Here is a 15,524-nt window from a genome sequence, read left to right as displayed (position 1 = left end):
TTCATATGGAGATTTATTTGGTACTGGAGTAGGTCCAGTCCTGTTGAGGATGTACGTCGCAGTTGATATTAATTCAGCCCAGGCGGCAACGGGTAATTGTTGAGCGTGCATCATACTTCTGGCGGCCTCGACTAATGTCCGGTTTTCACGCTCGCTGCTTCCATTTTGTTGCGGCGTATATGGCATTGTAAGTCTTTGAGATGTACCTTCCTGTCGAAGTATTTTTCTCACTTTCTCATTGTCAAATTCTCCTCCATTGTCCGAGATGATCTCTTTAACTAAATATCCGGCCACTTTGTATTCTTGTAGTACTTGCTGTAGTTTTAAATGTACTTCAGACTTATGTTTGATACAGAATACGTGACGATATTTGGTAAAATCATCTTTGAATAGTACGAAGTACTTATTTTTGTTGAAGGATTCTGGAAAAGGTCCACAAACGTCAGTATGAATGACCTCTCCTGGTGTCTTGGCTCGTTCTCTAGTCCCAAATTTTCGTCTGTGCATTTTTCCATAAACACAGCCAGTGCATAATTCAGAGTCCAGATTAACTTTGAGTCCAAGCTCGTGTTCAATAACCTTCTTAACATGCCTTTTACTTTGGTGGGCAAACCTTTCATGATAAAGTTGCAGGACGTTATCAGTTGCTTCAACAGTGTTTATGTTAGGAGTGATGTTTGTTAAACATTGAATATTTAACTTGTACAGCCCTCCGTTCTTCACTCGTTTTCCAACTAATTTAACTTTGTCGTTCACTTTCAAATAACAAACTTCTCTCTTTGATATGAATTTGCTTTTATCTAACATGTCTTGTGCAGCAAGAACTGAGAAGAGATTTCTTTTAATTTCAGGAACATACCAGACATCATGAAGTCTAATATTTAACCTTTTGCCGTTTACAGTGGAAATTATATCAACCGCTCCCTTTCCAATAGCTTTAATCGTACCACTTGCTGTTGTCACTGTGTTATCTTGTTTGAAGTATTCAAAAGTGGCAAAAATGTCGTTGCGAAAGGTGACGTGATGAGTGGCACCATTGTCGACATACCAGTTATTTGGATCTTCAACTACAGTATTCATAGCTTGACTAGTAGTGATTTGCATTGCCAAAAGGTTAGTTTGGTTGGTATTTTGAGAGACTGTTGGCTTGGGAGGTCTTCCCGCAGAAATCCATTTTGAGCAGTTCTTTATTTTATGTCCAATTTGCTTACAATATGGGCATTTCAGCTTCTTCCCTTTCCGTTTGACTTCATCTCTATTGCTTGAAGTCACTAAAGCTTCAGCAGCAGTGTCTTCATTTTTGCAAAATAATGCTTTTTCATGAGCACACAGTTGAGACGTAAGACTTTCTACAGTACGATTCTTCTTCGACAGTAAAATCCAACTCGACTTGAATGAGAAATAGGCTTCCGGTAATGTGTCAAGTATTTTGCATATTAACAATATATCCGGGAGGTCAGACTTCTCATCTTTCGCTAGTTCAGTCTTCAATTCAAACCAGAGGTTCTTGATCTTAGACAGATGGGTAGTCATGTCGTGTTCAGGATTCTTTTTGTAACTGAAGAATTGCATACATAAATCATACGATCGGTCTTCGGAAGTTCCATCATAGAGACGGTGAAGCTCGTCCCATACTTCTTGAGCAGTACGAAATCTCATAATTTTCTGTACATTTTCATCAGACATATTTGCTGTGAGTACCAGCTGTGCTGCGCAGTCAATTTCATGATACTTCTTAAGAGCTTTTTCATAAGCAGCCCTTGCTTCCTCTGACGCAACATCATTGTCAGATAGCACTGGCTTCTTTAAGGTACCATTTATTGCTCGTTCCAAATCATTTGCCGAACCTCGAAGCAGTAGAGTTACCTTATGTTTCCAGGTTGGCCAGTTTGCAGCACATTCCAACTTTCCAATATTAATTTCAAATTTGTTCATGGTAACGCTAACGCTCTGCTACCATATTAAAGTCCGTATTTAAGGATTTATTTTAATCAAAATTAATATTATAAGAAAAGTTAGAAAAACAATGACACTTGACATGACTAATAAAATATATAGTGACATATGACATATCTAGTAAATAAAAACTCTATGATGTAGTTAAAAATCTTCAACCAGTGTCTTTAACAAAATGTGTCGCTCACAACTACACATTGTAACAAATACTTACCGATATTAATCTCTTTTATTTCCTCTTTGTGTACTTCACCTTCTGTAACGGTTTCTAAAACAATGGCGTTTTCACTTTCAACCACTGCTTGTTTTACATCGTCTGTCTTCTCAACCACTTGAGCTGACGTAATGAGAGCATTAAGATCGGAAGACAAACTATTCAGATTAGTTTGTACTTGTTGCACATTAATACCATCAAATTGTGAAGCGAGTTCTTTAGCTTTTTCGTAGATTTCCGTAATTAAAACCGACAAAGCCTGCTGCAGTTCCAATGCCAAAGATATATCTGATTCGCTGAGATTTTCTTTGAGAGTTTCTTCGGATAAATGGATTTCTGAAACCTCCTGTTATCTGTAGGTGGCCAGTAATCCTTAGTGGAATGTTATGCAAACTTTAACATTTACTTATTTCTCTCAGCCCCAAAACGAGTAAAATTTTGATATGGTTAACTTTTATGGATTAACTTTAACTTGCGTTAAATTTTCGTGTATTTAACGCTTTAACGATTAACGAAGTTAATTTTTTAATTAACGTATCAACGATTAACGAAGTTAACTTTTCGATTAACTGTGACCACCTGTACCGGTCACAATACCGTCTATTCTGCACGTTTATTTTTAAAAACATTATCTATGGTTGTGGTTTGACATTTCGCCTAGAGTTTGCTTTTGCATGTCAAATGTGACAAAACAAATGCTTATCTGCTTTTCTATTTGGTGTTAGGACCAAGTATATATTCATTATCTTAGATTTGGTGGTTGGTGAGCTGAAATAAATTAAAAATATACCAATGAACATTTTTTTGTAATTGGCCGATATGCCGCGAAGAGCCAGTATGGCGGAATCTATCGGATATGATTTTCCTTCAGACAAAATACCTATTCCCGGTTATCAGAAAAGTCCTATAGTGTTATTAAATCGTCTAAAGGTAAATCATTTGCTGAATAATGTAAGAGTGAAATACAATAAAAATGGAAGTGTTGTAACGTATTCGACGGACGTGGCCCAGCATCGTATTTTACGAAAAATATTATTAGATTGTACTGTAGATTTAGTGAAAATTGATTCAATGAATGTTGATAGTCTGACAAAAGAAGATGAAACTCAAAATGATGCCAAAAATTTATTGGTTATTGATACTGTGAAGAACAGGCGGATTAGACCAAGAATATACAAGAACCTTGAAAAGTCTTCTACTCCAAAACAAAGAAAAAATCAGACAAGAAAAAATAAGACAAGAAAAAATAAGACAAGCAAAAATAAGAGAAAACAACACAAATGCAGGGAATGCAATAAGATATTCAAAAATCTTAATTGTTTCAATATTCATTGTAGATTTAAACATGTAAGCGGAAATTACCATTGTGCTCATTGTTCTAAAAAGTACAAGAGACAAAAATTCTTCGAAAGGCATATTAAGTTGCATTGCAACATATGTCATAAACTACAGCAAAACGAACATCAACTTTTTGAACATACAGCCATATGTAGAAATAGCGAACAAGTTGACAATCAAACTGTATTAGCCAATAAATATACATGCGAACTTTGTACGGATCAGTTTGATACAAATTGTGCCATAACATATCACAAAGCAATGATACATTCGGATAATCCCCCAACTATCAAAGATTTGTACTACATACGATTCTTAGGTTCCACTAAAGTTTATGTTTGTTATTTCTGTAAAGAAACTTCAGTTAATAAAGATTACCTTGAATCACATGTCACTGTTCTTCGGAATATGAGTAAAAAAAATGTAAATTATCCATGCGATCAATGTATGGATAGCTTTGATGTGGAGGATGATCTCTTACAACACAAGACATTACATACAATCACTGATTCTAATATGGAGGTAGCACAGTATGAACATAAGAGATCTAGTTTAGATATAATAGATAGTAATCCTATGTTACTACAAATTGAAAATATTAATGATTTTAAAACAGAAACAGATAATGCAGAAACAGAAACAAATTTAGAAAAAACTATTAATGCAAATGTTGAAATATCAAGTAATACAAATATTGTGATTATGAATGTAGAAAAACTAAGTAATACAAGTAACGTGTTTACGAATGTAGAAAAACTAATTAATACAAACAACGTGATTACGAATGAAGAAATGTGTACAAATAATGTAGTTATAAATAATATTGTAGAAATCCCAAATAACAAAGACCCTGAAAGTAATGATGCTGCACAATCCACTCATGAAATACAACCTTTATTAGAAAATGTAGAATATGAATCACAAATACAATCTACAGTACAGAAAAGAGATTTAAATAAAAGTACAGATAGCAATTTGAATGAACTAACAAATGGGATAGGAAAAAAAACAATTATCCAGTCAGATACTCAGATTATGAGGTATCACTGCAAGGTTTGTTTCTTTTTTATATAAATCTAGCTGTTGTATGTGACTCCATCCATACTTAATTGAAAAAAAAACGTAATAAATTGTCTATTTGTTCTTCCAGACTATGTTCTACATCTATGCCAAAATTCATCAAGATCCGTTGAGCTGTTCTGGATATACAGTCAGCTTCATAAATATAGTGGCAGTCAAGATATCCAAATATATAGGAACACCTAAAGTGATCAATTATATAAGTACAACCAAAGTTATCAAATTAATTGAAGCATCCACTCTGCTCAAAAACACCGGAGCGTTCACATCGTCATATATATGAGTACATTCAAAGTGCCCATAATTATAGTAACAGACATAGCGTCAATAGTAACGAAGCATCGAAAGTATGCAAAAATATCGTAACATTTGACAAAATTGAACTCTATCTCTATTTACTTAAGATACACTTTGAAATATACTACTTCTGTTAAATTCATTTGACATTTTATATCAAAACATTTTTTTGCTATTTACTTCAAGTTTACGTCCCGCATGACAGATAGGTACTAGATAGATATAAGCAATATCAAATTTTAATTTGTCACCATATATGCCAGTTTAGCCTTACGGCTTAACTGTTCGCTGTAATACGCAGTTTTGGCGATTCGAATCCCAAACTTATTTTTACATTTTTAAGGTTTTTAATTTTATTATCAAAGCATTATATAAAATTGAAATTTATCGCAACAATTATTGGTTACTATTCGACATCTATAAACATTAAGGAACCACAATATTCCTTGTTCCACGTTTTTTTATTGTTCACGTTTATTATTGTAAGTTTCGTCATTAAATTCCGCGCGGACTGTCACTGGTGACATCGAATACGTGTAATAAATCTATGCTTGGAAAATTCTACTGCAACCGGACTGAAGATACCTAACAGGAAGAGAAAAATATTTTGATACAAATTGTCAATTAATTTAACAGAAGTTGTATAGATGGCCGAACCTAATCGTTATTAATTTTATTTAAATATTTAATACCCCAAAAATAAAAATTTAAATTGTTTTTGTTAAGTAAAAAACATATTCTAAGTAAATTACTAGATTTTCCCTTTTCATTAAAAATAAATCAAGCTCTATACATATATTGATAATATTGAAAAATAAAAACCTTGTAAGCCTGGGATTCGAACCATTAAACTTACGTACTGCGGCGAAAATAGTAAAACACTGAAACTAGCACATATTGTGACAGAATAAAATTTGATATTACTTACTAGCTTTTACCCGCGACTTCGTCCGCGCGGAATAAAAAAAATGCTCACAAGATAAAAAGTTCCTATGTCCGTCTCCTAGTTCTAAGCTACCTCCCCATCAATTTTCAACTAAATCAGTTCGACCGAACTTGAGTTATAAACAGTGTAACTAACACGACTTTCTTTTATATATATAGATAGGTAGATTAGGTATCTGTCATGTATCGTCAATTTATAAATTTTAAACGTTATAATAATAAGAAGAAAAATGTTGGGTTGCCCAATAAGTTCGTGCCCATTTTTAATGGAAATTTTAAAGTCCCTTAAGTTTTGGCATACGACTTTTAAATTATATTTGTTCGATTTTATAGCAAAACGTCTTATGTATTTCGGCAAAAATTAAGTCAATCAGTTTTTATAAAACTGATAGAAAAGAACGAATCGTGTCCTACCATTTGTCAAAATATGGCTGAAGTTAAGCTTTTCAGTATGTATGTGTTATGTAAACACGTCATATGTTTTCAATAATTGTAATATATTCGGGTCTATTCTAAGATACCTATTGAAAATCGGAACGAACTTATTGGACAACCTATTATGTTGATACAAAGCGTCAAATGAATTTAACAGAAGTAGTATATTTCAAAGTGTATCTTAAGAAAATAGAGATAGAGTTCAATTTTGTCAAATGTTACGATATTTTTGCATACTTTCGATGCTTCGTTACTATTGACGCTATGTCTGTTACTATAATTATGGGCACTTTGAATGTACTCATATATATGACGATGTGAACGCTCCGGTGCTTTTGAGCAGAGTGGATGCTTCAATTAATTTGATAACTTTGGTTGTACTTATATAATTGATCACTTTAGGTGTTCCTATATATTTGGATATCTTGACTGCCACTATATTTATGAAGCTGACTGTACCTTCAAACAAACATACATCCATCTAAACTTTGTCATTTATAATATTAGTAAGATTAGAAGATGAAACATATTCTTACTACTTTATTATGTAATAGTTGTGTTTATATAATATTTTTAAATACTAATGTTATATTTTAGTTTCCACTTTAATTGCTACATTTGTTATACTCATTGTCTATTTTGTATGATGCAATAGAAAGGGAAGTCATTGGCTCCTTAAATACAAGTGAACCTAGTTAAGGAGCCAAGGCGATACTGATGTTGTAATCATTTAAGTATGCATTAAAGAATCTTTATTATTATTATATGCAAATGTTTGGATGATGGGTGGATGGTTTTGTTAGAAGGTCTGTATGGATCTTGATGAAATTTAGCATTATAGCATAGTCGGGATGAACACATAGGCCATCTTTGATACGGGAAATAATTATCATAGAATGATTTTATTTTGTTTTTACATATATCCTTGATATTTATGCAATGGTTCAAAAGATCTTATTGAAATTTGGCACAGGTATTAAATGAAGTGTGGTATTACACATGAGATAGTTTTCATTCCCAAAAAATGTCAGCTTCCTATTGGATATGACTTTCACACTTCACAAACCTGCTTATTAATAGTTGGTCTTTTGTTAGCTTTAAAAAATTACATAGAGAAAAGATTTAATTATTTATTTGTTAAGGATATACTTTATATCCCGTTTATCTATTTAAAACATTCAAACACTTTATAATTATCAAGATTTTCTACAAAAATCTTGGTTATATTTAATGTTTAGTGTTAAATAATAATATTACTATAAAACTGGTCCGGATCTTTACTCAAATTAACTTCTTATTAATAACATGCAACACAATATTGTACTTTACTTAAGGTATGAGAAGGGAACACAAGTGATCCTTAAAATACAAAGTGTTCACAATAATGACAAAATCATAATTATTTGATGGCAATTGCACATTGATATGTAAAGGTTTGCAAAAATTAGCTAGTATATTGTAAATTTGGTTCTTTCAATAGTTTTAAAATGTTCTTTGTGTGAGTAAGAGTGCCGGAGCTAGTTGTATAGATATTAGGAACTTATTACAAGCAATTTCTTGTACATTTTTGTCAAATTAAAATGTGATAATTTGAATTTCATTTTGTAAAGATATATTTTACTTTATTTCTGTTGCAATACTTGGTTTATGTGTGTTTGGTGATGAAAAATATATAGAAGAAAATTCTTTAAATTTTGCACCATAAATTTTAATGAAAGAATAAAAATAGGCCTACAGTTGGAATATTCCAGAATGTTTCTTAAACGTAAAAATTCTTCATGAGTACTAAAATTAAGCTTTAGTGTCAAGTATATAGGAATATTGCATGTGTTTTTAGTATAAGTGGATCATCTGACAACGTTTTAGTTTTGGCTTTTTTGAGGTCAACTTACTGTTGAATTCAAAGCCTTCAATACTGCTGATTACATTTGACGTATCTTTTTCATTCATTGATTAGAACTTCATAAGAGCGTTGGTGGCTCAGGTGTTTTGCCTTTGACTTGCAATTGGGTCAAGGGTTAGAATCCTGCCATGTACCAATGTGATTTTCGATTTACATACGTATATTTATCTGACTTATTTACGGTGAAGGATATATACTACATACTCTTTTGATAACTGGCCTACTTGACTTTTTATGTAAAATGTTTATAATTATTTTAAATTATTAACATCAGTTTTATTTTCTTAAGATTGAAGTTTATTATAATAAATTAATTCCGTTAAAATTCTCAAAGAAGTAACATGTCTAGTTATCTAAAATAAGTGTCTTTTTGGTTTGAAAGTGATCCCATTAGCCACATATACCATTTCAAGAGCAACCAGCATATATCTAAGAAGAAATTTAAAGATATGTGTGAAGTCAACCAATCCGCATTGGGCCAGCATGGTTAACCGTAGCCTAGTCACCCCTAACTTAGGGTATTCTCCGAACCCCTCAGGGGGGACTTTTAGTGAGCTGATGATCTTTTTACTTTATGTACTGATTGAGATGAATCAAACACTAAATATTAAGTGAAGCTTTCCACAATACATTAGCGAAAACAGCATATAAATCGCTATTTCTCACGAACTCACAGACAACTCGATAAACAGATGCAAATAAAAAAAATGTTTTGGAGTTACCTAGTATGGATAAATATACCTCTAATAGTGTTTATGTATTTTCATTCCTTTGTGACAACCTTAATGGCTTGATTAATGTCCAAGAAAGAATTTTTAACTACTCTTATAATCTACGTCGGAGTGTTTCAGCTGACTTATGCTAGTACTAGCTGTGCCCGCGACATCGTCCGCGTAAAATACTTGGTATATATGTTGGGTAACATACTATTTAGGCTAATTATTATGCTTATAGTTATAAAACGTTACAACAAAATATTCACATAAATCTTACATATTCCCATTCAAATTTAAATCCCCCATATTAAATTTTATACCCTTGATGGTAAAACTTTCACAAACTTTGAATTTTGTATCATTGAGGGTAAAAGTTTTACTTTGAATGTCATATTTCTTTATATCAAATTGACAGATTTAAAAATAAGTTTTAAGCTTGTAACTGTAAAAATGATAATACTTCCATACAACCATCCTCCTTTTCAACCTTTTTTTTCTCATTAAAAAGTAGCCTATGTTCTTTCTCAGGCTCTAGACTCTAGACCATGTATTCCCAAAGGTATATGGAACTTAAAGCATTGCTAATTCTCACTCTGTCTCTGTGTAAGAACGAACGCTTATCAATCATTCAGTTTGGTTCCTTAATTTTTTTGTGGGAAATAATACCCATATCAGATCTCAATAGTTTATGAAAAAATACCCAATAAAAGAAATACCTCTTTTACATTACTTGTACATTTTTTGGATTTTATATTTTTAATGGAATTAATCATCTACAATATTATTTTATCGTAGATGTGTAATTAACAACCCTTTGTCGTAGATCTTCGTTTTGAAGACTCCCCTGGTTGACTCGGCCAGAATCTATATTCTCGGCGTTGACATATCTAATGACGTTCAGTTTCGCGGTCAATTGGAAGACAAGGCCTAGCTAGCCTCCAAAAAGCAGGGTATGCTCAGCAAAGCGAAGCAGTATTTTCGGCTGGCCTTCAGCTTTATAAAGCGCAAGTTCGGCCCTACATGGAATACTTTGTTTGCTAATCTTCTTGTTCGCTTTGTCAACGATCTATATGCATGATGGTAAAGCATCTTTTATTACGATCTTCAATTAAATTGGAGTGTCGTTAATGTTTAAACGCTTGTACTGAACGTAAATGTCTTTTACTGGTGTCTGTGTTTACTGGTTACTTTTATTGGTGTCATCGTTACTAGAAGATATGCAAATATTATGTTGGTAAGGTTAATCATAATACTGAAGCCTTTTTTAGCCTCACTTTTATTTATAATCAGCAGTTGCCGGCGACTCCGTTCGCGCGAAATTAAAATAAAAAAACTTAATGCCTCTGTATTTTCCCAGGCTATGTTTTATATCTATGCCAAATTTCATCAAAATCCGTTAAGGCGTTCTGGAGATACCTTCAAACAAATATCCATCTAAACATTCGTATTTATAATATTAGTAAGGTATCAAAAATGGTTCACCTAAAATAATACCATATGTTATGTTTGGGAACGAGACGAGAATTTGTAGATTGATTCGTATTAAAAAAAAACTTCGTTTTATCTTCTTTTCAAAAATTTTCCTTACTTAATCCTACTACATTTTTGTCTTCGTTCGTCTTTCCTGTCATTCCATCTGCAGTCTGTCTCAATTACATTCTAATCTAATTACAAAATAAAATGTCAACAAGATCCTTGAAATTCCACACATATATTTTGTTGTGCAAGAATCTATTATGAATCAGTAGAAAGTGTTTTCACGTGGACCTTATAAGCCTTATATTGAAAATCGTATGCTGATGATTTTAGTGAAAGTTGGCTACAGGGATTATAACTTAAATAAGACAATTTTAATTATGGAACCAGTGCTTTTGTGGAACTAAAATCCATGCCTGCGATTTCTTCTATGTCTAAATCATATTTTTTTATTTCCTTCATACCAAGATTAATACCTTTTTTCTCAAGAGAATAATTGAGATAGTAAGGTGAAGATATTATCTGTTCTTCTCCCAACTTTACGGCTGTTTTTGGCTCATAGCTTAGTCTAGCAACTGAAATTAGGATTTTCATTTTTTTCCTCTTTTTTAATTGCTATTCTGCATATTATGTATATGAATAGCTTTTTCAAAAAAGGGAAGTCAAGGAAGTGGACTAGACTAGTTGTCAGGACTAGGTCTAGGACTCTAGACTAAATATTGGTAAGGGTAACAGCAAAACATATTAAATGTGTTTTGACACTCACCAAAACTTCACATATTGCTAAACAAAATTTCATCCCCTATTGTTATTGAGCACCCTTAGGGGTAAAATTTTTACAAAAATTTAATTTCGTATTTATTTATATCAAATTAGTAGCCTTGAAAATAAGTTTCAAGCTTCTACCTGTAATAATAACGATAATTCCATACAAACTTTCACCCCCACTTTCAACCCTTTACAACCCCTTTTTCGCGTTAAAATGTAGCCTATGTCCTTCCTCAGGCTCTAGACTATCTGTGTACAAAATTTCATTTAAATCGGTTCAATAGTTTTTGCGTGAAAGCGAGACAGACAGACAGAGTTACTTTCGCGTTCATAATATTATATATATATATATATATATATATATATATATATAGTAAGGATCATCATCATATGTAGCCTCAACGACTTAACTGATATTAACTCCTGTTCGTATTCGATAAGTATTTTCCTTCTGTGTTTCATTACGAGTCACATTCAAAGTCTTGGTTTTTTAAATAAGTGTATGTGTTTCTTTTTGCAAGGATTTTGCATGTTTTGATCATTGTTATTACTTTTTTATTTTTGTTACAGATGTGTGAGAAATATTTTACGACAAACTTTGCTTTGTTTAGACATATGAACGTACATCATATATTGCAAAGTTTATCTTGCGAGTTGTGCAAACGGGTCCTCTCTGAATCATCGCAAATACATAAATGTCCAGAAATAGAACATGTCAGGACTAAACTAGAGACGGAAAGCGCTGATGAGCATACTAATGATACTATTGAAAGTATGGATATTGAGTGTCAAGTGCCTAAGCCACTTCTGATCGATCCATTTCCTGTAATTAAAAATATTAAAAGCTTACAAGAAGATCTAGTTTTTAACATTGTTGTACGTGAGGTGCCCGTCGAATTCCATTCTGTTTAAAAGGTATTTGTTTTTTTTTGTTCATTTAATTAGCCATCTTGTAAATTTTTTACAAGTATTATATCAGTTTTTATGTAGCTTATAAAATTGACTTCTACAACGAAATATAAATCATTTCTTACATACAAAAGTATATTTTGTCATATATAAGAAAAGGCTGAAAATTGGTTTGACAATTCATTGGACAATTTAGTAGGGTTGGGTTAGGTTAAATCGTTTGGCCACGGAAGAAAGCTAAAGCGTTCCCGTGGCGCCCGCCATAATGCGTTAGAGGGCAGTCAGGTTTTAGTGGGTATTCCGGTCACCTTCTGTGGCCGGCGAGTCCCACACTCCCTACGCCGTTGCACAGCCCGGCGTAGGCGTGCGTAAACGCATTTCCTGACTATAAAAAAAAAAAAAAGGTTAAATCGTTTAAGAATCTTTTCGATTTTTGACACTTGTGATACATCTTAGAATCAATAATTTTGCGATTTTGGGTTACTGAATTACAATATAAATATAAAAGTTTCTTTCTATGCCTCCTGAATACTTCAACACCCAACAAAGAATAAAACTTAAACCAAAAATCAAGGGTTTGTCGATTTAAAAAAGTTTGTAGTTATTGTTGATTTTGCGCGTTGTTACTTCTTGTTTAAGTCACCCGTCAAATAGAGTATGGCGTTACCTATAATACACGATAAATTCTAAACTTCATAGGTGTGTCAATCTCACAGGTCAAACTAGTATGGTTCGACCAATGCGAAATGAGATTTTTAGTGTTCTGATATGTCAAAACGTTTTTATAACTGAAAACGATTACGTGTAGATATCGATAATTGCTTATAGACTTACATGCGAAAATTAAAATTTGGAAGTTAAGGCAGACTTCTGACATTACAGGGGCTGCAGACAAGTTTTTAGGCTTACAAGAAGGCAAAAATTTACCCACCCTTAATTCTTCACAATTTAATACAAAAATATGACGCCAATGGTGTTAGTGTCTTGTTTTGTCTAGTCTGTAATTTTTATCTCATCTTAAAAACGAAACCTTAAATTACAAAATATTCTAAGAATAAAAAAGGCTGATAAATACAAAACGTAAATACTGTACATATGTTTTGTCTTTATCAGATATGCACTTTCTGGACGGTTTTACCCATCGCAAAGTTTTAGCCAACCAATGACTATACTATAATATGTATATCAAGAGCGTCGTCAGCAGATGGTCAAGGGCTATTAGTAAAAATTCTTTTTTTTTGCAAAGAGAACACTTATCAACATGTGGTCCATTTTTTTTTAATGACAAACTGACAAGCCTTTTTTGAGTTAACTATGTAGGATTGTGGACACCTTCATATTTATTAATTACCTAGTTCACAATTATCGAGGTGCGGGGCTTCTGCCTCCTCCCCGGGCGCTAACAATTTTATTACTATCTACTTATGTTCTTCCTAGAGTGACACTGGAAAACGACTACGGCAGGGCAGAGGCGACTGCGAGGCTCGACTTTATATCACAAAAAGGAAAATTCTACGCCAGTGGCAGATCATATAGTGCCTCTCCGAGGAAGTCTCTGCCGTACAAAAGGAGTATATACTCCCTTCCGAGACAAGACTGATTAAAACCAAGCACGAAACTATAGTTTTTGACGTAGACTTAGTAAATCGGAACCCTCAATTTCATTAACATGTAAGTACGAAACTCTACGTAATGCGCTTTTGCGAGATGGGTACCCATTTTTATATTTGTTTACTGCCTTGCGATTGTCTTCGTCACATGAATTTTATAAGTGATGCGAATTTTTCTGTACAAATCGATTATAATAACAACTACTACTTGAACAAATACTATCGTAAACGTTATGTACACCGATATTTGCATATGTATAAGGTCTATTACTATATACAGCTGTGAAAATTCTTTATAATACCAAAGAAATTCCCATTGTTGACCATCATAAATTTTTGAGTGTAAAATTTGATAAACATATAGAATATAGACTATATTAGTAAGAAGGCTATGAGAAGTATAAATATCTTACGTCATTTAGCAGGTACTTACTAGGGATCAGACCCCAAAACTATGAGTATGTTGTATAAAGGCATAGTCAGAAGTCTCTTTGTTTATAGTAGCTTAGCTTACTTAAATGCTAATAATTCCTTCCTCTGTAAACTGGATAAAATACAAAACATAGGGTTAAGGCTAATTTGTGGAGCAATGCGCTCTACTCCTATTAACTCATTAGAAGTGGAAACTTGCATACCTCCTTTGTTCCTTAGAAGGCTTCAACTAGCGGAAAGATTCTTTTTAAAGTTAGTAGCTTCAGATAATCATCTCAACACTAAACTTCACAATATGAGAGAGGCTTTGCACTTCATGCCAACGCCTGCTATATCTCCTCAGTCACTTCTTTCTGGAATTGATATTTTAACTATTTATAGTCACGTTAAAAGTAAAATGCAAAATGTAACAAATAGCCAATTTATGAATGCTCATATAACAGTCTCATAAACTATGATAGAAATAAGTTTCATTTAGATGTAATAAAAAATAAAACAGATTTTTTAGAATTCAAACATAAAAGAGCCGATTGTTATTTTGTGTATACAGACGGATCTAAAGAACAAAAAGTAAGAGCAGTCTTTTATGTCATTCAGTTGAATAGCAATTTTTCTGCAGAAAGCTATGCTATCCTTGAATGTTTAATGTATATAACTAGTAGTGTAAGTAATGTAAATATTGTATTTTTCATAGTGATGCTAAAAGCGTTTTAACTTCATTGTTTTATGGACTTCGGTCCTACAAAACTAAATACATTTTATTTAAAATATATACTCTCATAAGAATATTTGTACAACAGCGGCATTAATATAGAATTTATATGGGTTCCCTTCCACAGTGGTATAGACGGTAATGAGATTGCTGATAGTATAACACATACATATTCTAATCGAAATTACAGTCAATCACAAGTACCATTCTCCGATTACTATGTTTACTTCATAACCAATTGGCGAAAGCTTTGGAAAGAGCACTGGGATACTACAGTTGAGACCAAAGGAAAGTGGTATGCTGAGGTGCAGAAAGACTTACCAATAAGACCGTGGTGTGATAAACTTGGCGCAAAAGGAAGTCAGAAATATTATTTCATTTATTTATATGCATTTTATTTAATACCAAAAAAATATTTTTTGTTATTTTAAAAAACTTTTTATTTTTTTACTTGTTATACAGTTTTTTATATATTATACAGTTTTTTTTTCTCGAACTGTTCGTTTTTAGCCACTATGTACTAAAAATCAGATAAATCACTATGTAGACATTTAAATATTTGAATGTGTTGTGTGTCGTATTAGTAATTAGTACACTGCTCCGACTTATGTAGAATATATGTTGCATTACGTTTTTCTTTGTTGTTTTATTGCTCCCCCCTTTTAAAATGCTAAAAATCAGCTTAACTAAATGTATATCCACACGTCTATGTAAAACGCGCATATCTTCGAAA

At 32.5% G+C, this 15,524-nt stretch overlaps 2 protein-coding genes across 2 annotated transcripts; both read left to right on the top strand.

Annotated features, from left to right (window-relative positions):
* Positions 1 to 2,856: 2,856 nt before the first annotated feature.
* LOC106716990 (zinc finger protein 888-like) lies at positions 2,857 to 4,159 on the top strand (the record flags this gene model as incomplete). The annotated part of the gene is made up of 1 exon (XM_014510676.2): positions 2,857 to 4,159. A coding segment is annotated over exon 1 (1,170 nt), but the record flags the coding sequence as incomplete, so codon positions are not given.
* Positions 4,143 to 14,638, top strand: LOC106717158. The gene is made up of 3 exons (XM_045686279.1): positions 4,143 to 4,561; positions 11,699 to 12,043; positions 13,475 to 14,638. The coding sequence occupies exons 1-2, from the start codon at positions 4,211 to 4,213 to the stop codon at positions 12,038 to 12,040; spliced, it is 693 nt and encodes a 230-aa protein (XP_045542235.1). The 5' UTR covers positions 4,143 to 4,210; the 3' UTR covers positions 12,041 to 12,043; positions 13,475 to 14,638.
* The last annotated feature ends 886 nt before the right edge of the window (positions 14,639 to 15,524 follow it).

The sequence above is a fragment of the Papilio machaon genome, chromosome Z (assembly GCF_912999745.1).
Source record: "Papilio machaon chromosome Z, ilPapMach1.1, whole genome shotgun sequence".
NCBI lineage: Eukaryota > Metazoa > Arthropoda > Insecta > Lepidoptera > Papilionidae > Papilio > Papilio machaon.
The sequence above is the reverse complement of the archived record's forward strand: the minus strand, read 5'-3'. Positions and strand labels throughout refer to the sequence as shown.